Below are 24,415 nucleotides of genomic sequence, written 5' to 3'. Positions count from 1 at the left end.
GGAATAAAGCAGATGAGCTGAGGGCACTGATAGACATGTGGGAGTATGACATTATAGCTACTGTATTACTGAGACATGGCTGAAAGAAGGGCAGGAATGGCAGTTCAACATTCCTGGTTACATGGTTTTCAGACGAGATAGGAGGATAAAAAAGGATGGGGGGTCGCAATATTGATTAAATAATCAATTAAAGCTGTGAGGAGGGAGGATATCTTAGAAGGATTATCAAATAAGGCCATATGGGTTGAACTGAAAAACAAAAAAAGGGTAATCACAAGGGAAAAGGGAGTGTACTATAGACCTCCGAACAGTCAGAGGGAGATAGAAGAGGAAACATGTAGGCAAATTTCTGAGACGTGTGAAAATAAGGCAGTAATAGTAGAGGATTTCAACTTCCCTAATATTAACTGGGATAAAATTAGTGTGAAAGGCATAGAGGGAGCAGAATTCTTCAAATGCATTCAAGAGAACCTTTTTAGCCAGTACGTAGCAAGCCCAACAAGAGAGGGCGTGGTTCTGGACCTAGTTTTAGGGAATGAAGCTGGGCAGGTGGAAAGGGTATCAGTGGGAGAGCATATTGGTGGTAGTGATCATAATTCAGTTAGATTTAGGGTAGTTATGGAAAAGGACAAGGATGGACCAGGAATAAAAGTTCTTAATTGGGGAAAAGCTAATTTTACTAAGCTGAGAGCTGATTTAGCCAAAGTGGACTGGAGACAGAAACCTGAAGGTAAATCAGTATCAGAGCAGTGGGAGGCATTCAAAGAGGAGATAGTGAGGGTTCAGAGCAGTATGTTCCCTTAAAGAAAAAGGGTGGGACTAACAAATCTAGAGCTCCCTTGATGTCAAGGGGCATACAGGGTAGGATAAAGAAAAAAGGGAAGCTTATGACAGATACCGAGGACTCAATACTGCAGAAAGCCGAGAGGAGTATAGAAAGTGCAGGGGTGAAATCAAAAAGGAAATTAAGAAAACAAAGAGAGGGCATGAAAAAATATTGGCAAGTAAAATCAAAGAAAACCCAAAGATGTTTTATAAATACATTAAGAGCAAGAGGATAACTAAAGTAGGGCCTATTAGGGACCAGAAAGGTAACCTGTGTGTGGAAGTGGAAGACATGGGTATGGTTCTTAATGAATACTTTGGGGTCAATTTTAACTCAGGTGCGGGGAATTGTCGGGTTCCCCGAATTTGGTGTTTCCCACACGAATCTAAATGGGTCTGTGAGATTGATGCAATTTTAACTCAATTGGCCAATTGATTTCCAACGTGTGGGAACCCTTGGCAATTGAGTATTTCCAGTCAGAAAGTCGCATAATATGACGTCATTATTGCTGCTGCATTTAGGGTCTGCAACAAGCCTTACTTCTTCTGCAGGCTGCCAACCTTTTGGCATTTGCTGATACACTGAGCTGGAAGCAGAATGGCAAGAGAAAGACCGAGGTCTGCACCCCGTTTTGACGATGTTGCCCTGCAGGCTTTAGTGGAGGGAGCAAGATCTCACAAGGAGGTGCTCTTCCCTTCATCAGGGAGGAAAATGCCTCCCCAGCAGACAAAGGCTGCGTGGCTGCAAATGGCAGAGGAGGTCAACTCCTTATCGGCTACCCGCAGAACCTGGATACAGTGCAGGAAGAGATTTCATGACCTTCAGCACACTGGAAAAGTGAGTATGAAGTACCCATCACTCTCAATCTGATCTCCATTGCCTCTCCTCACCAGCACTCAGCTTTAGCAATCTCTTCCTGCACATCCCACTTGGCACTGACATCCATGCACCCTTACCCATTCCCTCTCTATGCTCACATTCACCTAACTATTTGATTATGCAGCCCTCACACTCCCTATCACTCTGATGCTATGAAAACAACTGACAACACACAGGGAGGGCCCTTGGCCTTGCCACCTCACTCCATCTTTGTCTCCTTCTAAGCACCTATGCTATGGATTCTCTACACTCACTCCTTCATTCTCACTCAAACTCCACTTGTCTTCCTCATTGCAGGAAAAGAGAGCTCACAATAAAAGAGAACGAGTGAGGACAGGAGGAGGGCCACCCTCAGTAGCCCACCTCACCCCCTGGGAGGAGGCGGGCCTGGAGATTGTAGGACTGGAGGATGAGGCGCAAGTGGGGGACGGACATACGGGTGCATCACAGCAAGCTGGTGACAGAATAGTTTTCCATCCCTCTCATTGACATTGCATGAGTCGCTGATAATGATTCTGAAGCTATAACAGATGGACCTATGATCATCTGCAATATGCAATGTGCATGTAACCTTGACCTCACATCTCTAACTCTTTCCTTCACTCCCCCACAGGACCATCGAGAGCCACTGTCCCCATTGTCCAGGAGGAAGAGCCTGAGCTTCCAGACTCCTCAGAGGAATCTGCAACCTCTGAGGGCGCAGCATCAGCAGAATTCAGCGCACCCAGCACCAGCGCAGACACTCACACCTCGGTGGGACCTTCGGGACATAGAGTAGTGTTGTCACCTGGTGTATCACAGCTCACAAGTGAGCATCAGCAGATTGTGGAGACAGGGACAGCAGTGGAGAGTGCTAGTCAGAGGGTGCAGGACACTGCCAGCTTGGCTCAGCTGCATGTCGACCCTCTGCCTCTGGGTCCATCCATAAGATCAGCGGGGCTGGAACTCCAGGAACAGATGCAGGAGTCTCTGGCAGGTTTTGTCTCCAGGGTCGATGTGAGTGCGGAGCGAATGGAGGAGTCCATAGTGAACATGAGCAGAGCCTTTGTGGAGTCATTGGCGCATGAACGCATCACCATGGAAAGGATGGCAACCTCCATGGAGGAGATAAGTCACCAGGGTATGGAAAACATGGTGAGTGTTCATAATAGAATGACATCTCTTGAGGAGCGATGGGCATCTATTGAACAGAGAAACCAGACCTTCATGGAAGTCCTTCTGAGTAGGACTGCCAGTGCAGATACGGGTCCCCATGGCCCCCTGATGTGCAGCAAGGTGCTCTCAAGCCACTTCCAAGCGCTGGCCCCTTTTGGCCTGTGCAGCTTCAGGTGGGTGAGCAGCAGCCTGGCGCTCATGTTGCTGCTGCTGTTGTTCCTGGTTCTGCTGGTGCCGCGGCTGGTGTTCGAGCTCATCTAATGCCCAGAAGGGAAGGAAATAAATGGCTCCCATGCTTCTGGTATATGCCTCCGTTGAGGAAGCGCTGAGTGAAGGTGGCGAGCGGGGTTTCCCAGGAGGTCATACTGGAGATGTGTGTGAGGCTCCAACCTTCCACAGGTGTGGTTAAGCCTGGTAAAAGTTGCCCCAGGCCTGAAACAACAAAGTCCTGCCACCTGCAAATGACTGATCAAATCTCCTCTTTAATGGTTGACCTGCAGCTGATAGTCAGCAAGCCAATAGTGCTCACGCCAGGTTTCACAGGCGTGATCCCCACCAGGCGTGTTTTACGTGGGAAAAGGGTTAAACAGGCAAGGGCCTGTTAAAATGGGATTATAAAGGCCAATTAGTGCTGTTTAAGGGCCCTAAAGACCAGTCCTGCCTGTTGCAGGCGGGACTGATTCGGGACCATCAGACACGCCTGGGTTAAAATGGCTAGGTGTTGGGAACCAGGCGGGGGTGGGGGGGGTCCCGACCCCCAGGTTTTGCGATTTTAACCCCCCACACGCCTCAAAGCCTGCCTGACGGCTGAGTTAAAATTAAATTTGTGTCTGTTTTTACAAAAGAGAGAGATGATGCAGACATTACAATCAGGGAGGAGGAGTGTGAAATATTAGATGAAATAAACATAGTGAAAGAGGAAGTATTAAGCGGCTTAGCATCTTTGAAAGTGGATAAATACCTAGGCCCGGATGAAATGTATCCCAGACTGTTAAGAGAAGTAAGAGAGGAAATAGCAGAGGCTCTGACCATCATTTTCCAATCCTCTCTGGCTACAGGTGTGGTGCCGGAGGACTGGAGGATTGCTAACATGGTACCGTTGTTTAAAAAGGGAGAAAAGGATAGACCGAGTAATTACAGGCCAGTCAGCCTAACCTCAGTGGTGGGAAAATTATTGGAAAAAATTCTGAGGGAGAGGATAAATCTTCATTTAGAAAGACACGGATTAATCAGGGACAGCATGGATTTGTTAAGGGAAGGTCGTGTCTGACTAACTTGATTGAATTTTTTGAGGAGGTAACAAGGAGGGTCAATGAGGGTGATGCGTTTGATGTAGGCTATATGGATCCTAGCAAGGCTTTTGATAAGGTCCCGCATGGTAGACTATTCATGAAAGTAAAAGCCTATGGGATCCAAGGCAAAGTGGCAAATTGGATCCAAAATTGGCTCAGATGCAGGAAACAAAGGGTAATGGTCGAAGGGTGTTTTTGTGACTGGAAGGCTGTTTCCAGTGGGGTTCCATAGGGCTGAGTACTGGGTCCTTTGCTTTTTGTGGTATATGTCAATGATTTGGACTTGAATGTAGGAAGTATGATTAAGAAGTTTGCAGATGATACAAAAATTGGACGTGTGGTTGATAATGAAGAAGAAAGCTGCAGACTGCAGGAAGATATCAATGGACTGGTCAGGTGGGCAGAACAGTGGCAAATGGAATTCAATCTGTAGAAGTGTGAGGTAATGCATTTGGGGAGGGCTAACAAGGCATGGGAATACACTATAAATAGTAGGACACTGAGAAGTGCAGAAGATCAGAGGAACCTTGGAGTGCATGTCCACAGATCCCTGAAGGTATCAGGCCAGGTAGATAAGGTGGTTAAGAAGGCATACGGGATACTTGCCTTTATTAGGTGAGGCATAGAATATAAGAGCGGGGAGGTTATGTGAAGAGAAAAAGATTGGTGAAGTCAAGCGTAGGTCCCTTGCAGTCAGAATCAGGGGAATTTATAATGGGGAACAAAGAAATGGAGGACCAATTAAATACACACTTTGGTTCTGTCTTCACAAAGGAGGACACAAATAACCTCCCAGAGATGTCGGGGAACATAGGGTCTAATGAGAGGGGGGAATTGAATGAAATCAGTATTTGTAGGGAAATGGTGTTAGGGAAATTGACGGGATTGAATCCCCAGGGCCTGATGATCTATATCCTAGGGTACTTAAGGAAGTGGCCCTAGAAATAGTAGATGCATTGCTGGTCATCTTCCAAAATTCTATAGACTCTGGAACAGTACCCATGGATTGGAGGGTAGCTAATGTAACCCCACTATTTAAAAAAGGTGGTAGAGAGAAAATGGGGAATTATAGACTGGTAAGCCTGACATCGGTAGTGGGGAAAATGCTAGAGTCCATTATAAAAGATGTAATAACAGAGCACTTGGAAAACAGTGACAGGATCGGACAAAGTCAGCATGGATTTACAAAAGGTAAATCATGCTTGACTAATCTACTGGAATTTTTTGAGGATGTAACTGGTAGAATAGATAAGGGAGAACCAGTGGATGTGGTGTATTTGGACTTTAGAAGGCTTTCGATAAGGTCCCGCATAAGAGATTAGCGTGCAAAGTTAAAGCACATGGGATTGGGGGTAAGGTACTGTCTTGGATAGAGAACTGGTTGGCAGACTGGAAGCAGAGTTGGAATAAACGAGTCTTTTTCCGAGTGGCAGGCAGTGACTAGTGGGGTACCGCAGGGATCGGTGCTAGGACCCCAGATATTCACAATATGTAGAAATGATCTAGACAGGGGAACTAGATGTAATATCTCCATGTTTGCAGACAACACAAAGCTGGGTGGGCGTGTGTGCTGTGACGAGGATGCAGTGAAACTCCAGTATGATTTGGACAGGTTGGGTGATTCGGCAGATGCATGGTTATCCACTTTGGTGGCAATAACAGGAAGGCAGATTATTATCTGAACGGCAATAGATTGGGAGAACGGGAAGTGCAATGAAACCTGGGTGTCCTTGTGCACCAGTCGCTGAAAGTAAGCATGCAGGTGCAGCAGGCGGTTAAGAAGGCAAATGGTATGTTGGCCTTCATAGCGAGAGGATTCGAGTACAGGAGCAAAGATGTCTTGCTGCAGTTGTACAGGGCCTTGGTGAGACCACATCTTGAATATTGTAAACAGTTTTGGTCACCTTATCTGAGGAAGGATGTTCTTGCCATGGAGGGAGTGCAGCAAAGATTCACCAGACTGATACCTGGGATAGCAGGAATGACGTATGAGGAGAGATTGAGTCGATTAGGCTTATATTCGCTAGAGTTTATAAGAATGAGAGGGGATCTCATTGAAACTTATAAAATTCTAACAGGACTAGACAGACTAGATGCAGGAAGGATGTTCCTGATGGTCAGGGAGTCCAGAACCAGGGGTCACAGTCTAAGGATAAGGGGTAAGCCATTTAGGACTGAGATGAGGAGGAATTTCTTCACCCAGAGAGTGGTGAACCTGTGGAATTCTCTACCACACAAGGCAGTTGAGGCCAATTCATTAAATATATTCAAGAAGGAGTTAGTTATATTTCTTAAGGCTAAAGGGATCAAGGGATATGGGGAGAAAGCAGGAACAGGTACTGAATTTGGATGATCAGCCATGATCTCGTTAAATGGCGGAACAGGCTTGAGGGGCCGAATGGCCTATTCCTGCTCCTATCTTCTATGTTTCTATGCTTGAACTGTATAAAACACTTGTTAGGCTGCAGGTAGAATACTGCGTGCAGTTCTGGTCACCACATTACAGGAATGATGTGATTGCACTAGAGGGGGTGGAGAGGAGATTTACGAGAATGTTGCCTGGGCTGGGGAATTTTAGCTATGAGGAAAGATTGGATAGACTGGGGTTGTTTTCTTTGGAACAGAGGAGGCTGAGGGGAGACCTAATTGAGGTGTATAAAATTATGAGGGGCCTAGATAGAGTGGATAGGAAGGACCTCTTTCCCTTTGCAGAAGGGTCAATAGCCAGGAGGCATAGATTTAAAGTAATTGGTCAGAAGTTTAGAGGGTGTTTGAGGAGAAATATTTTCACCCAGAGGGTGGTGGGCATCTGGAACTCACTGCGTGAAATGGTGGTAGAGGCAGAAACCCTCATCACATTTAAAAAGTACTTGGATATGCACTTGAAGTGCCATAACCTACAAGGCTACGGACCAAGTGCTGGAAAGTGGGATTAGGGTGATTGGCTGGCATGGAGAAGATGGGTCGAATGGCCTCCTTCTGTGCTGTAAATTTCTATGATATGATTATCAGAAGTATGTGCAAATACAGTTTAAAGTATGCTGCAGGAAAAATGTAATTTACTTGGGAAAATATGTGGTATTTGCAATATTGAATAGCGTCATACTCATATTTATACTCAGGCAATTAAATGAATAAAGGTAGATGATTTATTGAAGGTGTAACCAACACCATTCATTGAATGAAATTCTCCCCATCTTACAGAAAATAAACCAGTTGTAAATCCTTCAGGGAAGGTTTTCCAAATGCCTTTTCCTTTAAGGGTTTGTCACATAGTCCTATCACATGACTTATTCATTCTGTGGCCTATATAGCAGCCCATACCATCTGTTATCAGTTGTTTTCAGCTAGCTGAGGCCAAAATGCAGCATTGCCAATTTAAGCACAAACTCAAATGTGTAAATTTTTCTCTCTCTTTAGAGATTTCTTTATTTTTGAAATGTGACATTTGATTTTTGTTTTTCAAATAAACCCTTTTGTCCCATGTTGAAAATGGTTATCTGAATTCTCTCTGCCATAGGGTAAAAGCTTTATTCTGTTTCTTGTTATGACTTTTTTTATGCAGAAATTCAATCATCATAGTATGTATTTCAGCTCAAATCATAATCCAGAAGAGCAGAATGTATGACATTTGCTTTGTGAAGAACTTAATTTGAAGAATGTGGACTAAGAATGTCTTGAATGAACAGAATTGACTTATTAATTTGTTCTATTGAAAATTATTGCCAACTACGACACTGATTTGACTGCTCAATTACTTGAAGCACCATGAATATAGCTAACAGTGTTCTGTCCAGTCTGCTATTCAAACCTTTCATGAAGACACACACCAATAAATTATGTTCATTCCACTCTTGGCTTTTTCAAATTACATCACATGGCTATCCGCAGAAGTGGAATCATCAGCAGGGGAGCCCAGGATAATTTGGAATTAGGGGCACAATACTGACTGGTCTGTTTGTAAGATGGAAATCTCTTCTACTTTGTCTTTACTCCAATGACCGAGTATGCTATTGGACACAATTTAGCAGCCTTCTATGTAAAATATTGTATTTACAACTGATTTATTTAGTGAGAATGCTTAGCAAACTTTTGGGGGAAAATTCAGTTGCATTGTACCTCTTGTTAGTGCCCTAAAAGGGCGCTAATGGGATGCAAAGCAACTAGCTCCTGGGTGCAGCGATGTTTGCGCCGCTCACGAAATTGACCAGACATTTTGTGGTGGCAGTAAACACTACCGCCACGATCTCCTGCGCCGGCAGATCATGACGTTAATCGAGCATGCAACGCCCTGGTGGCGCCCCGGACCAGATATTGAGTGGCGCCCCCTGCCTTACCGCCTGCCGCTAGCAATGACAGGTTGAGGGGAGCGTTTTGCAGTTGGGAAGGGACTGGGGGAGCGCTATTTAAAGGTGGCCACTTCCTGCCTTTTTTTGTCGGCGACATTTTTGCACCACGCATTCTGAGAGACAGAGAGAGACTTCTGGAGAGATTCAGTGCTGTGTGAAGGAGTTTTGGGTACTGAGCAGCACTTTGCAGGTTCATTTTGATTTGACCTTCCTTGCATCGATTTAGAAGAGACTATGGGGGCTGCACTCTGAGCTCTTTCCCTGGGCCTCTCCATTGTTCTTTCCAGCAGATTTGATGTACAGGTTTCTCCAGACCGAGATTCAAGGCTGCAATGAGCAGGGTGTGGATGGAGAGCAAGATCGACCCTTTCAGAACTGGCCGGCGCCAGTGTGTCTGTGTTCCATTGCTGACGGACATCACATGAGCTTTGCCAGCGTTCTGAGGTAGTGCCTCGCTCCTCGACCTTAGCACCTTAAGAGAGGTGTGTAGTGCCTGATTTAGCGCTCCAATCACCTCCAGGGGCAATAGAAGCCAAGTTTGCAGTCAGAGGCGAAAATTTGCGCCAGGCGCTAAACTTTGCGCCCGGCCGATAATTGCGCCCCAAACAGAGCGATACCGAATTTCTCCCCCTCTGCATTTTAAATATAAATTTTCTTAGAATTCCAATATCCAATTCCGTTATAGTAAAAAAAAGCTTTGTGATCTCCATAAGTGTGAATTTTGTATCTCTTTAAGGTCCACTTTCCACAATCTAAAGAATTTTCCTTTACATTTTATTTGTCTGAATCCTTTAAAGTGATTGTATCTATTGCTAATTATGTGTTACAAACATCTACATTGATTTTTTTCAAAGGCTTACAAGTTCTGTTCACTTAAAATGTAGGAGATAACCAATTACAACAATATTCTGGAACTACTGATGTTTATATGTTCTTGATACCTAGCTTCCTGTCCATTGTGACTTCATTATAATCACATGCAAAAAAAACTAATCATTTATATATATAGTAAAATTATTTTTGCATCTTGTAATTATTTGAAATAATGTATTGATGTTTAAAAGTATACTATTCTTAAACACTACTGTACTCCATGAGCCAGGGAAACATTAAGTACACCTTACTAATATGAATGAATTACTTCTGAAATGAAGAGAATGGGGAGAATGAGGATAACATATAAATATCTGAGCATTTTTTTTTCTTCTTAGGCAGTCCCTCGGAACTGAGGATGACTTGCTTCCACATTAAAAATGAGTTCTCAGCTGACTGATTAGTCCAATGCTGGACCTACAGTCTCTGTCACAGGTGGGGCAGACAGTGGTTGAAGGGGTGGGTGGGTGGGGTGCTTGTGTTGACGTGTGCTCCTTGCGCTGCCTGCGCTTGGCTTCCGCTTGCTCCCGGCGAAGAGACTCGAGGTGTTCGGCGCCTTCCCGGATGCTTCTCCTCCACTTTGTGCGGTCTTGGGCCAGGGATTCCCAGCTGTCGGTGGGGATGTTACACTTTTTCAAGGTGGCTTTGAGGGTGTCCTTGAAGCATTTCCTCTGCCCACTTGGGGCTCTCTTGCCGTGCCGGAGCTCCGAGTAGAGCGCTTGTTTTGGGAGTCTCGTATCGGGCATGCAGACAATGTGATCCGTCCATCGGAGCTGATTGAGCGTGGTCAGAGCTTCGATGCTGGGGATGTTGGCCTGAGCAAGAACACTGACGTTGGTGCGCCTATCCTGCCAATGGATTTGCAGGATCTTGCGGAGGCAGCGTTGGTGGTACCTCTCCAGTGCTTTGAGGTGCCTGCTGTACATGGTCCATGTCTCTGAGGCATACAGCAGGGCAGGTATCACTGCTGCCCTGTAGACCATGAGCTTAGTGCCAGGTTTGAGGTCCTGGTCTTCAAACACTCTCTTCCTCAGGCGACCGAAGGCTGCACTGCACACTGAAGGCGGTGTTGGACTTCATCGTTGACGTCTGCCCTTGTTGACAGTAGGCTCCTGAGGTATGGAGAGTGGCCCATGTTGTCCAAGGCCTTGTCGTGGATTTTGATAATCGGGGGGCAGCACTGTGTGGCGGGGGCAGGTTGGTAGAGGACCTTTGTCTTACTGATGTTTAGTGTAAGGCCCATGCTCTCGTATGCTTCGGTGAAGGTGTTTACGATGGTTTGGAGTTCGACCTCCGAGTGAGCGCAGACGCAAGCATCGTCTGCATACTGTAATTCGACGACAGAGGATGGGACGACCTTGGATCTGGACTGGAGGCAACAGAGGTTGAACAGTTTCCCGTTTGTTCTGTAAATTAGCTCCACTCCAGTGGGGAGCTTATTGAGGGTGAGATGGAGCATTGCAGCAAGGAAGATTGAGAAGAGCGTTGGTGCAATGACACAGCCTTGCTTGACCCCGGTTCATACATGAATTGTGTCTGTGGTGGAACCATTGGTCAGGATCACGGCTTGCATGTCATCGTGAAGCAGGCGGAGGATAGTGACAAACTTTTGAGGGCAGCCGAATTTGAGGTGGACACTCCATAATCCCTCATGGTTGACAGTGTCGAAGGCCTTTGTGAGATCAAAGAAGGCCATGTACAGTGGTTGGTGCTGTTCCCTGCATTTCTCTTGTAATTGACGTGCGGTAAAGATCATGTCCATTGTGCCTTTTAGTGGGCGGAATCCGCATTCCGACTCTGGGAGGAGCTCTTCGGCCACTGGGAGAAGGCGATTGAGGAGGATTCTTGCGATGACTTTCCCTGTGGCAGATAGCAGGGAAACTCCTCTAATTACCGCAATTGGACTTGTCACCTTTCTTGAAGATGGTCACAATTACGGCGTCTCTGAGATCCCCTGGCCTGCTCTCCTCCTTCCAGATAAGAGAAATGAGTTCATGAATTCGTGCCAGTAGTGCTTCTCCGCCATGCTTTAGTGCCTCGACGGGGATTCCATCTGTTCCTGAGGCCTTGTTGTTCTGAAGTTGTCGGATGGCCTTTTCAACCTCATGCCGGGCTGGGGTTGTGCTGAGATGGTGACGGGTACCATGTTATGGGATGGAGTTGAGGACACTCATGTCGAAGACAGAGTCATGGTTAAGGAGATCTTCGAAGTGCTCCTTCCAGTGGGCACTGACTGCTTCCCTGTCCTTGATGAGTACCTCTCTGTTCTTGGCCCGCAGTGGGGAAGGGCCTTGGGTGCTTGGGCTGTAGATGGTCTCGACTGCGCTAAAGAATCCATGCACGTCGTGGTTGTCGGCTAGCTGCTGGATCTCCTGCGCTTTCGCCACCCACCATCTGTTCTTTAGGTCGCGAGTTTTTTGTTGGACCTCGGCCTTCAGGCTTCTGTAGAGCTGCTTTCTTGCTCTCGAGTTCTGTTGCTGTTTCCAGATCAGAAATGCCTTGCGCTTGCAGCTTATTAGCTCCTGGATCTCCTGGTCATTCTCGTCGAACCAGTCTTGGTGTTTCCTGGTTGAGTGACCGAGCGTCCCTTCACAGGTGCTGATTATGGAGGCCTTGAGTGCAGACCAGATGCTGTGGGCAGTCTGTGTCTCTGCATCACTGGGAGTTGTCAGGTTGTTTGTGAGGCGCAGGCTGAATAGGGCTTTCTTAGCAGGGTCTTTGAGTGCTCCAGCATTAATTTTCCTGCGGCATTGTTTCTGTTGCCGCCGCTGTTTTGGGGCTACATTGATGGAGATGACAGAGCGGATTAGGCGGTGGTCTGTCCAGCAGTCATCAGCTCCTGTCATGGCGCGGGTGATGCGGACGTCCTTGCGGTCCCTCACTCGGACGATGACGTAGTCCAACAGATGCCAGTGCTTGGAATGAGGGTGGTGCCATGAAGCCTTGTACTTGTCTCTCTGACGGAACAAGGTGTTAGTTATGATGAGGCCATGTTCTAAGCATTTCGACAGGAGGAAGGTACCATTGGAGTTGGCTTTCCCTACCCCCTCTCTGCCGATCACACCTCTCCAGAGGTCTGTGTCCTTTCCAACTCTGGCGTTGAAGTCGCCAAGGAGGATCAGCTTGTCGCCCGTTGGGACTCGGGACAGGGCTTGTTCGAGGCTGGAGTAGAATTCCTCTTTGGTCTCGCCTGTGGCTTCCAGTGTTGGGGCGTACGCACTGATGACCGTCGCGCACTGGTTTCGGGCTAGGGTGAGTCGAAGAGTCATGAGGCGCTCGTTTATACCACTAGTGGAGTCTCTGAGACGCCCGACCAGTTCATTTTTTATGGCGAAGCCTACCCCATGGAGGTGGCGTTCTTCTTCGGGTTTACCTTTCCAGAAAAAGGTGTAACCACCGCCTTGTTGCTTGAGCTGGCCTTCCCCTGCCCGTCGGGTCTCACTTAGGGCGGCGATGTCAATGTCGAAGCGTCTGAGCTCCCGGGCAATGATAGCAGTACGGCGTTCCGGTCTGTCACTGTTGGGGTTGTCCATGAGGGTCCTGACATTCCAGATCCTGAACTTCATTTTTATTCAGCTGCTGTTTATGTTAAGTAAATTTTATAAATTCTACTTTCTGTTTGTGTAGATTGTGGTTTCATATGTAGCTTGGTAGATCAGCAATCCAGAGGAGTCCCAGTTAGTTATGACCCAGTTAAGCTGTAAGTTTGCTAGAAAATTGAACCTGGTATACAACCTGGTAGGCCGCAAGCCTACATTTCGTTGTACTGCACTTGTGCACTAACAATGACAATAAAAGTTGATTTGATTTGATTTGATTTGATTCACCTGTGAATCAATTGCAGAATTTTCACATGTAAGAAATCACACAACACCAGGTTATAGTCCAACAGCTTTATTTGAAATCACAAGCTTTCGGAGCGCTGCTCCTTCGTCAGGTGAAGTGGAGAGATGCATAAAAACACAGCTTATATAGTCAGAGAATAATGTCTTTGATGTAATGTTTTCCTGACTGACCTGTTTGGACACCATTTACACCTTTGATTGCTGTGATTATCTCTCTGCCGAGGTGTGATAAATGGCAGTTAGAAAGATTACCTGTAAACATCTGACATTATTCTCTGACTATATAAGCTGTGTTTTTATGCATCTCTCCACTTCACCTGACGAAGGAGCAGCGCTCCGAAAGCTTGTGATTTCAAATAAAGCTGTTGGACTATAACCTGGTGTTGTGTGATTTCTTACATTTGTCCACCCCAGTCCAACACCGGCATCTCCACACCAGAATTTTCATAGCTATTGAAACAAACTATGTTGTTTAAGGTGCAATGCATTTTATTGATGTACACTATTCCAAGGCATGTGTGCGTGCACAATATATCATACAGTGACACTGATACTCAGAAACGTCATTATGTTGGCCGACCTATCTGTTTTCCTGTGTTCAACAAAGAAACAGAACCTATAGTACTTTTAAGATTTACAGGGAAAAAAGTTATTTGTGCTCAGAAGAGTAAATATTAACATAATCTAATGAGAATGTTGCCATTGGTGAGTCTGTTTTTTTTTTACCATAAATGTGTATTTAAAAGCAGTGATTTATTGTTTCCAGACACTACATTCAAATAAACTTGGCACTGGACTGCACAACTAGATTTCTGTTTCCATTCAAAACATCAAGCTTCCACCTGAAGACAACGAGGGGCTAAATTGGATAGCCCCCGAAAATGGGTGTGGGGATCGGGATGCACAATTAACCCACACCCATTGATTGCAATGCAAGCAGCATGCCAACTTTGTGCAGCCTGCTCATTTGAATGATCTCTGCGTCCAACCAACACTAAACGCCCTGTTGATAGGCTGGACACATCAACAAGGGGCCAATATCGTGAGAGGCTAACACTACTTAAAGCTAGCCTGTACTGCTAAAAGCTTTGTTCACACACTTGTGGACCCAACCTTGATGTAACATCTGATGTCAGCTGCCATTGCAGCACAAGCAGCAGCCACCCAATGTCTGTGTGTTGCAGTGGAAGCTCAGACTTCTGTCATGCAAGGTCAGCTTGCTACTATGCAAGCTCAGACTGCTGCCATCATGGCTGTGGATTACAGTACAAAGGAGCTTGCAGGAAGTCACAGCAGTCCAGTAGTCTGTTCTCCAACAGATTAGTAGAATTGCTGAGGTGCCGCCCCAGGGGAGTGGCAGTGGCTCCACGGAGGACGAACCTGCTGTCCTCTCAGGATGACAGCATTTATCCTGCCACTCTGCCAGTGCCCTGCTGTTGCCTGTCAGCCAGCCTGCCCAGATTGCTGCCGCCCATGCCAAGATGGTAGTCGCCAGCTGGGCAGCTGCTGAAGGTCGTCCTCCAAGGCCATTTGCAGTCTTCTCCACTGAAAGTTAGCAGCCTTCCACCAGCCATGCTGCAGCCACTGGGGTAGCATTAGGACAGGCAAGTGCACATGGAAGGCAGGCACTAAGGGAATGCACAAGGGTGATTAGTTGATTTTTGTATTCAATATGGCATTTCATTTCTAAATTTGGTTTGGAATGTTTATTTTGTGGTGGCTTTTATTTTTGTATTGTGGCTAAGCGGAAGCGGTGATGACCATTGACAGGGAAGGTAGGGCATGGGACTGTTGGTGAATGGTGAATTGGGGTTGCAGTTACTGGTATCTCACTCGGATGAATCCTTTGCGGACAGCCCAGCCAGAAAGGGGCTGCCTCCTCCCTTCCTCTTCCTCCTCTTCCTCTTCTTCCTTCCCCCCTCATTCTCCTGCTCCTCAGCTGCTCACCATATAGCTGGTGGTAAGGGCTGTGCCCTCATGATGGCGAGATTGTGCAGCATGCAGCAGACCACCACGAATCTTGACACTCACTCTGCCAAGTACTGCAGGGCTCCTCCAGTGCGGTCCAGGCAGTGGTAGCGATGTTTCAGCACACCAGTAGTCTGCTGTATCACATTTGGTGCGGCAGCATGGCTTTCATTGTATGCATGCTGCGCACGTGTGCATGGGTTACGCACTGGAGTCATCAGCCCTGTTGTCAATGGATAGCCCTCTTTGCACAGCAGCCACCCCTTGGTTTGCCATGGTGGTTCAAATGTAACTGGCACAGTGGACTGCCGAAGAATGAAGGCATCATGACTGCTGCAAGCATACTGGACATTGACTACGTACGGTCACACACCAGTTGGACATTGAGGGAGTGAAATCCCTTTCGGTTCTGGTATAGGGCAGAGTTGACATGCCGTACCTGCAAAGCGATATGCGTGCAGTCAATGGCACCCTGCACCATAGGGATACCTGCAATCCTAGCTAAGCCATGAGCTCGCTCCGCCTGCTTGTCTCTGGCAAGAGAGAATGAAATGTAGTTAGCTCTCTTTAAATAGAGAGCCTCAGTGACCTCCCTTGCGCAAATTCCCTTGCACATCAGTCAGTGGACATCAAACTGAGATTTTGCAAATATCTCCAGCTCCAGCCTGGAAGGAGCCAGACACGGTCATCTTCACAGCCACTGGTAAAGTGGTCCTTGCCCTTATCTGAGTTTGCATTTGTGGCTGCAGCAACTGGCAGATTTCAGTGAGGACATCCTTACTGAAGTGCAGACATCTGACACCTTGGCCGGAATTTTCCCTACATGAGCAGGTCTGGTGTGGGCGATCGACATGGCGGATTGCGAGCCGGTTCCGGGTTCCATCCTGCTCCACAAAATGACTTTACGTCAATAGGGCCTTTTAAGCCCATCCTGCGTGTGACCTGGCCCAATTAAATGATGCGGGTCTGGTGACATCATCGATGACACGTTTTTCAGCCAGGATATTTAAAGGAGTCATGGCCACATTGCATTTGAAGGTTCATCTAGGATAGTGCAGTCACTGCACTGAACAATTTCACTGCTGCCCAGACCAGCAAAGATGACTGCAATGTGATAATGACCAGATAATCTGTTTTTGTTATGTTGATTGAGGGATAAATATTGGCCAGGACACCAGAGATAACTCTCCTGCTCTTCTTCAAAATAGTACCATGGGATCTTTTACATCCACCTGAGAGAGTAGACGGGGCCTCAGTTTAACATCTTATCTGAAAGACAGCACACTCCAACAGTGCAGCACTCCCTCAGCACTGCACTGGAGTGTCAGCCTAGATTTATATGCTCACATCCCTGGAGTGGGACTTGAACCCAAAACCTTCTTGACTCAGAGGCGAGTGTGTCACCCACTGAGCCACAGCTGACACTACATATCTAAATCATCTCTTTACTCTCCCACAGGTCCATCAAGAGCCACCCCCCCCCCACCACACACACTCCCACTGTCCAGGAGCAAGAGGAAGACGACTCCTCAGAGGAGCCTCCAGCCTCTGAGGACATACCATCAACAGACAGAAGATGCACGCCTCGGTGGGTCCCTCGCGAGATATAGTGTTGTCACCTGGTATCTCACAAATCACAACCAAGCAAGAGCAGATGGTGGAGTCAGGGACAGCAGTGGAGAATCCTCATCAGAGGGTGCAGGACTATCCCAGCTCTGCTCAGCAGCATACAGATGCTGAGCCTTGGGGGCCATCCAGAAAGAGGGTGATCCTGGAGCTGCAGAAATAAGTGCAGGAGGCTCTGATGAGTTTTGTGAGTGCAATGTCTGCAAATATTCAGAGAATGGAGGAGTCCATCTCCAACATGAGTACCACCGTATCGCAGGCGATGGGGACTGTAGGCTCCTCCATGGATAGGATAGCCACCTACATGGAACAGCTAATGTGGCACTCACAGAGGCACATGGTCTCTATGGAGCATAGATGGCTATGGAGGATAGATGGTTATCTATGGAGAATAGATGACAGAGGCTCATAGACCTCCTCTCTCGGAGAGATGCCAATGTAGACTTGGGTCCTCATGGCCCCACTGCTGTGCAGCAAGATGCTCTCCAGCTCCTTGCTAGCAGGGAAGTGCGGGTGACCCATGAGAGGGATGATGGTGAGAGGGGACATGGAAGTGTGGGCTCCTCAAAGTGCTCACACTTCTTCCCTATTGCCTCCTCAATCAGATGCCTCCCTGGACAGCGATGGCTGAGCCTGCCCCTGCACAGTCGCAGAAGGAGCAGACTTTGGTGGGGCCATCAGAGGCTACAAAACCCAGAGGATGACTGCCAAAAGTGTCTAAGCAGTCGCAGCAGGGAAGTGAACAGGCTGCCTCTACCTCTGCTGAAGCCACATGGGTAGCACTATGTAGAAACATGCAGAAGAGAAAGATGCCACATGAGTAGATTCACAAAGGTAGACACTTGGGTGTTTTATTCAATGTTAATGTGAAGTTTCAGTTAATGTCATGTGAACCATAAATTTCTTTATTTTCAAAACTTTCCGGTCTTGGACATATTTGTGTGCACCTTTGGAAGTGATTTAGTTAGGTGGAGTAAAGGGTCAGACATATCGTTACCTCCAGCAATAGTGGTGACTGTGAAAGGAATGGATTGCTTTGTAGGGATGCTTTATGGTGTGACTGTGGGATGTTGCCAACCTGGCGAAGCATGTGGCAGCCATACTGCATAAAGTTAAGTAAATCTGGCCATGATGAGGCCATCCCCGGCCTCCCAGGCAGCAATGTGCTTGAATGCTGGTGCCTTCTGCACTGTAGGTTCCTCCAGCTTTTGCTCCTCCTCATCTTCCAGCTGATGCTTCTCCTCCTCCTCCTGCTCTTTCTCCTCCTCTGAAGAGGCTGTGCGCTCAGTGTTTTGTTCCTCATGCAGCGCTAATCCTCATTGCTGCAATATGTTGTGCAGGGCGTAGCAGACCACGACGATTCTGGAGACCCTAGCTGGTGCATACTGAAGTGCTCCTCCAGATCTGTCAAGGCATCTAAAGTGCATTTTGAGCATTCCTATTGTCTGCTCTATGACCCATCTGGTTGAGATGTGGCTTTCATTATATCTCTCCTTGGTCTCAGTACTTGACATCCTCAAGGGTGTTATGAGCCACGTCTTCAGTGGATAGCCCTTGTCTCCAAGCATCCAGCCAGAAAGTCTGTTTGGAGGTGCGAAGAGCTGAGGGAGGCTGGACTGGCAAAGGATGAAAAAGTCATGGCAGCTGCCAGGGAATTTGTCACACACATGCATGATGATCTCCTATGGTTGCAGACCAGTTGCACATTAAGGGAGTGGAAGCCTTTGCAGTTGAATCCTGGGTTATAATGGGGTGCCCTGATGGCCACATGTGTGCAGTCAATGATGCCCTGCACCCGTGGGAAGCCAGGCAGAGTGGAAAAGCCGAGCGCCCATTCAGTAACACTGGCTTCATCAGTGGCAAAGTTGATATAATTGGCTGACTTGTCAAAGAGGGCATCGGTGATGTGTGATGCATCTGTGGGCAGCCAACTACGAGATGCTGCAAATGTCTGAAGCAGCCTGAGGCAAAGAAGTTGAGCGCGCTGGTGACTGACAACCACTGGTAAGGCATCTCCACCCACTCCTCTGGGCTACAGGCATTGCTCCAAAAATGTGAAAATGTCTGCGATGACCTGGCGCGATATTCTGAACCTCCTTTGGCACTGCTGCTCAGTCATGTTAAGGAAGCTCATCCTCTGCCTGTATACCCTGTGTTGCGGGTATCACCTCCAGCGCAGTGCAGCCCTGCGCTGATGCCCTCTGTCCTGTGCAGCATCAGGACATTGACAACAAGGTTGGTGGTGCTGGTGTTGGTGCTGCTGGTGTGCCTGGTGTTGGGGCTCATCGTGGTGAGATTCTGAGGACCAAGGTGAGACAGTCTAAATGGCACCCATGCTGGTGGAATAGATGGCAGGTCAAGTAGAGATGACAGACACAATCTGTCAATGGTGAGAGAGTTTTTCCAATGAGGACACTGAATGGAGACTTTGCTGGAAAGACTTGCAGCCTGCAGAAAGCGCAATCTGTGCTGGGAACGCAGTCAGCAACAGCCTCTGCCTGAGGAAAGTGATCAGCTGTGAGGTGGGAGCTTTTATACTACAATTTGATGCTGTCAACTAATCAACTGGATCAATGGCCATTGAACTCCCACCTCAGGTTGACAGACATGGTTCCCGAGCAGCGTGGGTCCCGTGGGCATCCAGTGAAATTGGAAAGGGAAGGTTAAAAAGACTCCTAACGGTCTGACAACAAGCTAATAATCCTTTAAATTGGGACACCCGCCTCTGCTGGTCAGGTTACTGCTGCGCTAACAGACTTGCCCAAGGGAAAGGCACGTGGGGGTGGGATCCACTCCAAGAAATGTCAACTTTCCAACCCAACCCGCCTCCGATCGCACCCGCATGGACCCTGGAGAATTACGGCCATTGTTCCTTGCTGAGGTTCAGGTTGGAGAATTGCTCCCTGAGCACCCTGGGTGGATATGACCTCCTTCCTCTTTTGGCACATTGTCCTGCTCTGCATGGCCTCTGCTCATTCTCCAAATCATGCTGTATTCCAAGGGTACTGCCTACTAGTGCACCCATGTCTGGGAGCAACAGATTTGTGCAGAAGCCTTGAAGTTAGCAAAAAGTCCTCCAGCACCTGCCACACCACTCCCTGTAGACTTTTGCAACTTGAAACAACTACAGAAAGCACCAAACACTTGTAGAATCATAGCAACAGCCAGAAGAAATCAACTAGCAAGTAACCGGTAAGTAGTTGATGATCCCTTTTAATTGAGCTGGTGGGGGTCCTTCCTGATGCTGAACATGTGTTCAGTTCTACGAGGTTAAGTGAAGGCGTTGGTTGGAGTGTTGAGTTCCAAAATAGCACCGTTGGCGTCAAATCAGCATTGCACGCTGATTGACATCATGATCTGCCTGCTCTGCATACTTCCAGCGGATGTTCACTGTACATGTGCTAATGCCTGCACCAATATGGCGCTGGTGCGATTTTCCCCACAAGTGTGCGCGCACACCATGGACGGAATTTTGGAGCTCTAAGGGCACTTGTAGTGCCCAAAAACAGGTGCTAATGAGCCCAATTTCTCGCCGAACCACCTTAAAAGGCAGTTTCTTTCCAAATCTTTATGTGCACAATGAAACCTGTCTACAAGAACATTTGGGACGATCTTAAAATGCTCTTGATGAAAAGTTGGTTCCTGTGCAGTTTAAACACTGAGCGGTCAATGCATTGCTTGGAATTTCAGATGTTCTTCGTACAGATGGCCAGATTGAATATGCAGATGTCTATGCAGTACCAAATCGGTTTATGCTTGTCACAAGTTTATATAGGAATTGGAGTAGGCATAAACCTATTTAAGTACCCCATATACATCTGAAATTTACATAAATATATATAAAATGTAAAATGTTTTTCTTTTTGATTTAATATCTGAAAAATGGTAAAATTCTTGCCAGGTGAGCTAACATTACAGCCATGGAGCGATGGAGACAAAAGTCCAAACTTAGACAGGTCAGGGCAGGATGAGATTGTGGCTTCAGTTGTGATGCCTGTTGAGGATGAGTATGAATTGAAAAGATTGCTAATTAAGGACTCCACATCCTTAGACATATAAGGATGTAAAAAGTGGACTTGTGTCTGTGTATATTAACTTTTGGCATCACTTTCACATTTTGAAGAGGAGGAGGGGGTGGGGAGGGGAGGTGCAGTTTTATGTTTCAAACATAGGACTGGTGGTTAGCCAAAAGTAAAACTTGGTTAGATCTCAATATTCACTGGCTTCCGGGTCACTGCTGAATTCTAGTCAAGCCTTCACTTGGGCGAACAACTATTAGTTGCCATCATGTGCCCTCTATGAAAGAAATACCTTGTTCTGCTTTCAGCTGGTTGAAGCTGTAAGTCAGTCTCAAAAAATAAATGGGTGGCGATGCATACGTTGTTATTTGGGGCATTAGAGTTTATTTACCACTTATTTTGCCCTAATTTATTATTCTTACTTCACTAAACCTGTATTTCCCTCTTTTTTTCCTAATTGTTTAATATCCCCAAAACAGGGTAGGTCGTTGCAATTATTCTGAAGCAACACACCGTGACAATTTAGAAAAGTTTTCTTTTAAACATTTAAGGAAACGAGGACTCTCACTAAACTACAGTTTTGAAATATTGTGATTTTTTAAATTAAAAAAGACAGTAATTGTTTAGATACATTTAGTCGCAGAGTTTTTTGCTAGTAAATGCAGTAGGCGGCGTTGTTTGTACAATGCAGAGTGGAGCATTAAGGGCTCTGGGTTGGACGTCAGTATCCCGCAGCGCACGGAGCTTTCACTTTCAGCTCCAAACCTGCTCAGTCTGCGGCAGGAGCGCTCTCTGGTCAGAATCTACTGCAAAATCCTCCCTTACCAAAACGCCATCTTGTGACATCAGGTGCTTTTTGTAAAGGTAAAATCACCTATTCTGTAAGTATAAATCAAAGGAGCATAAGAGTAAAACCACTTTACACATTTTCTCGTACGTACTTCGGACGGTCCGGTTTTCAACGGACGTCACGTATCTCCAAAAAGAGAACATTCGATTGGCATTTCCAACGTGTATGGTGTTTGAGTAATAAGTTAATCCGCGTTAAAATATATTGTAACGGCTGGCGTTGACCTATTGCAGAACAATAGCATTTTTTATTTGTGATTAATAATCGTCGTGTTGCAAATGAGGCAAGTATAAATGATAACACCGCGGACGCCGGATCAGAGCAGGTGCTGTGCTGATGGTACGGCACCAAGGACAACAGAAAAATGGCTATGGGATGTGCTCATCCACTTTATGCGTGTTTTTAAAAAATACTTTGGGAAAGGGGAGGCATGCGTGTTTGTTCTCCTTGCCATCCTATTGGAAATGTAATTCTCAACAATTCTTCAAGTTGTGAGGAATCTTAACGTGAAATCTTTAAGGCGATGTATCGATAACAATGCAGTCATCGCATGGAGTGCAGCTCCCCAGAAACGAAAATGCGAATGCTGCTTTCCATTTTACTTCGTAAACATCATACGGGGAACGAAATGAATTCAATAGTGCATTTTTTCGCTATTAATATTCAAATGCACATAATCCTGTTATCTATATTCCTATATAGAATATTCCTATCTTGTTTTTTACACTGGCTGACACCTATCAGTTTTGAGTCTGGGACGCATCTGTGATGTTGCAGTGACTGTGAGGGTTAAATTATATTGTTTTATTTAACATATGGTGCTTTATAAATCGCTTTGGGATTTATCACAGTATGAGCACGAAAGGGGTCTATTAGTATTCCAACCTCGTTCTTGCCAAATCCTGTATGATGGCATTGTACTGAATTCACAGCGTGGACTAAAAAGGAGATGCTCTTGGAAGATTTTCTTTTCTGAAGGCTCTTTCTTCCCTGTGTCAAAACACTGTCCCCTTCTCTTTTTTGTTGTTGCAGGTTTTGGAAAGCACGTTAAGCAACCATCCTCGTGAATAATGGTGAAGCTGGGGAGTAACTTGAATGAAAAAAATACCAAGCAATCTTGTAGTGATGATAATTTTCACACCGTCCCCTTGATCACACCCTTGGATGTGAATCATCTGCAGTTCCCTGCTCCAGACAAGGTACTGGACTACTTCAGTCAACTCACTGGTAAAACTGAAACAATACGTCCGCTTTAATGACACTACAAACACACACAGCATTTGAGCCAAAGGTATTCTTTCACGAATAGTTATTTATTTTGACATTCACAATATATAGAAAGAATAAAACATTTTCCGGGAGTTTATTTTGACTATTTAGCTATTCCAAGTAGCCACGGACGTGTTCAATTTTTCCGGGGCTGCTACGGGTCAATCAAAAGTTAAGTAAAGATTAATGTAAATTGACTGAAACAACACATCAGGTTATTAGGTGCTGACCCCAATGAATAAACAGTGGAAGAACGCGTCTGCAGAAGGGAAAGAGGTGGGGCAGGAGGGTGTGGATTAAAGATAAATTTGCAGAATATATTATAATACGCGGTGCATTTCTACTACGGCATAATTTTACATTTAATTAAATATTTTCAGTAATTGTTACGACTAACCTTACAGGTTAGAGAGACCGACACGCCCTGATTTTCTTGTCTCATAGGTTGTGGTGAAAACGAGAACCGAATTCCAGTCAGATCAAAAGAACAAAGGGAAGCTGCGGGTACCGAAAATAGCTGAATTCACAATCAGCTTCAACGACGGGGTATCCGAAAGGCTCAAGGTAAAGCTTTAAGCACTTGTTCATTTTATTGTTAGGCGGTAAATCCGAAAACATATTTTAACGCAATATCCATTATCTTCGGCTCAGTGTGAGGATTAAGTACACAACTAATCGAACAGTCTTATTATTATAATTTGCAATCAAAGGAACGTATTTAACACAGTGCAGTAACTTGGCTAGAGCAATTTTCTTTTTACTTTTTCAGAATCAAACACATTCGGTATATTTTTAAAAATAAAACTGAAGGATGTATCTCGCTTCCTATAATGATAGCCTTTTAACACCAACTTAAAAAATTACAGTCCTATTAATGAGAAAATGTTCACAGTTTTGACATGTATCAAAGTTATTTAAAATGCACTATAAAATATACAGAGTAATAATTTAAATATATTAGCTATCAGATAGAACCATTTATATTTTAAATGGATTGAGGTGGTTTCATATAGTCTGGAGATATAACCAATGGATTAAAATAAAATTAATATTTCACTTGCAATTGGTATCTAGGAAATGTACGATAAGCATGGGAGTGTATTCAGTCATTTCTTTTCATAGATTAAGTATTACAAAGTAGTATGAATTCTAATCAAGCACAAAGCAGGTAGGTCACACAATGCATATTTTAAAATGAACTAGTTATGCATGCAGACTAATGCCAGCGGGGATCTGGCATCCAGTATTCTCTTCGAAGGGCAGGAAATTACCCTGCTTGCTTCCTGTTTACCCCAGAGGGCCAGCTTATTGGTACTACATCCAGAAATAAATATTGTGGCAAAGCAACATGACTAATAATAAAAAACAAAAACAAACAGAAAATTGCTTTGAGTTTCTTTTGGACCAATACCAGTATAAGTTAGAAAATATTTGTACATATTCACCTTTTTTCTGCAAATTCTG

At 45.8% G+C, this 24,415-nt stretch overlaps 1 protein-coding gene across 5 annotated transcripts in view; it reads left to right on the top strand.

Annotated features, from left to right (window-relative positions):
* Positions 1 to 21,160: 21,160 nt before the first annotated feature.
* Positions 21,161 to 24,415, top strand: part of nsg2 (neuronal vesicle trafficking associated 2) — a 117,478-nt gene continuing 114,223 nt past the window's right edge. The window contains exons 1-3 of one of the 5 annotated variants that reach the window (XM_085995378.1): positions 21,161 to 21,713; positions 22,715 to 22,881; positions 23,396 to 23,515. In XM_085995378.1, coding sequence (XP_085851504.1) covers positions 22,753 to 22,881; positions 23,396 to 23,515 — 249 coding nt within the window. In that variant the 5' untranslated portion in view covers positions 21,161 to 21,713; positions 22,715 to 22,752. The remainder of the gene's footprint in view (positions 21,714 to 22,714; positions 22,882 to 23,395; positions 23,516 to 24,415) is intronic. The other 4 variants (XM_085995376.1, XM_085995375.1, XM_085995374.1 and 1 more) reach the window with 4 other exon arrangements.

Source organism: Somniosus microcephalus, chromosome 8, assembly GCF_052327205.1.
Source record: "Somniosus microcephalus isolate GS21.2 chromosome 8, FLI_Smic_1.0, whole genome shotgun sequence".
In the NCBI taxonomy this organism is placed as follows: domain Eukaryota; kingdom Metazoa; phylum Chordata; class Chondrichthyes; order Squaliformes; family Somniosidae; genus Somniosus; species Somniosus microcephalus.
This window is presented reverse-complemented; position numbering and strand designations above follow the sequence as displayed.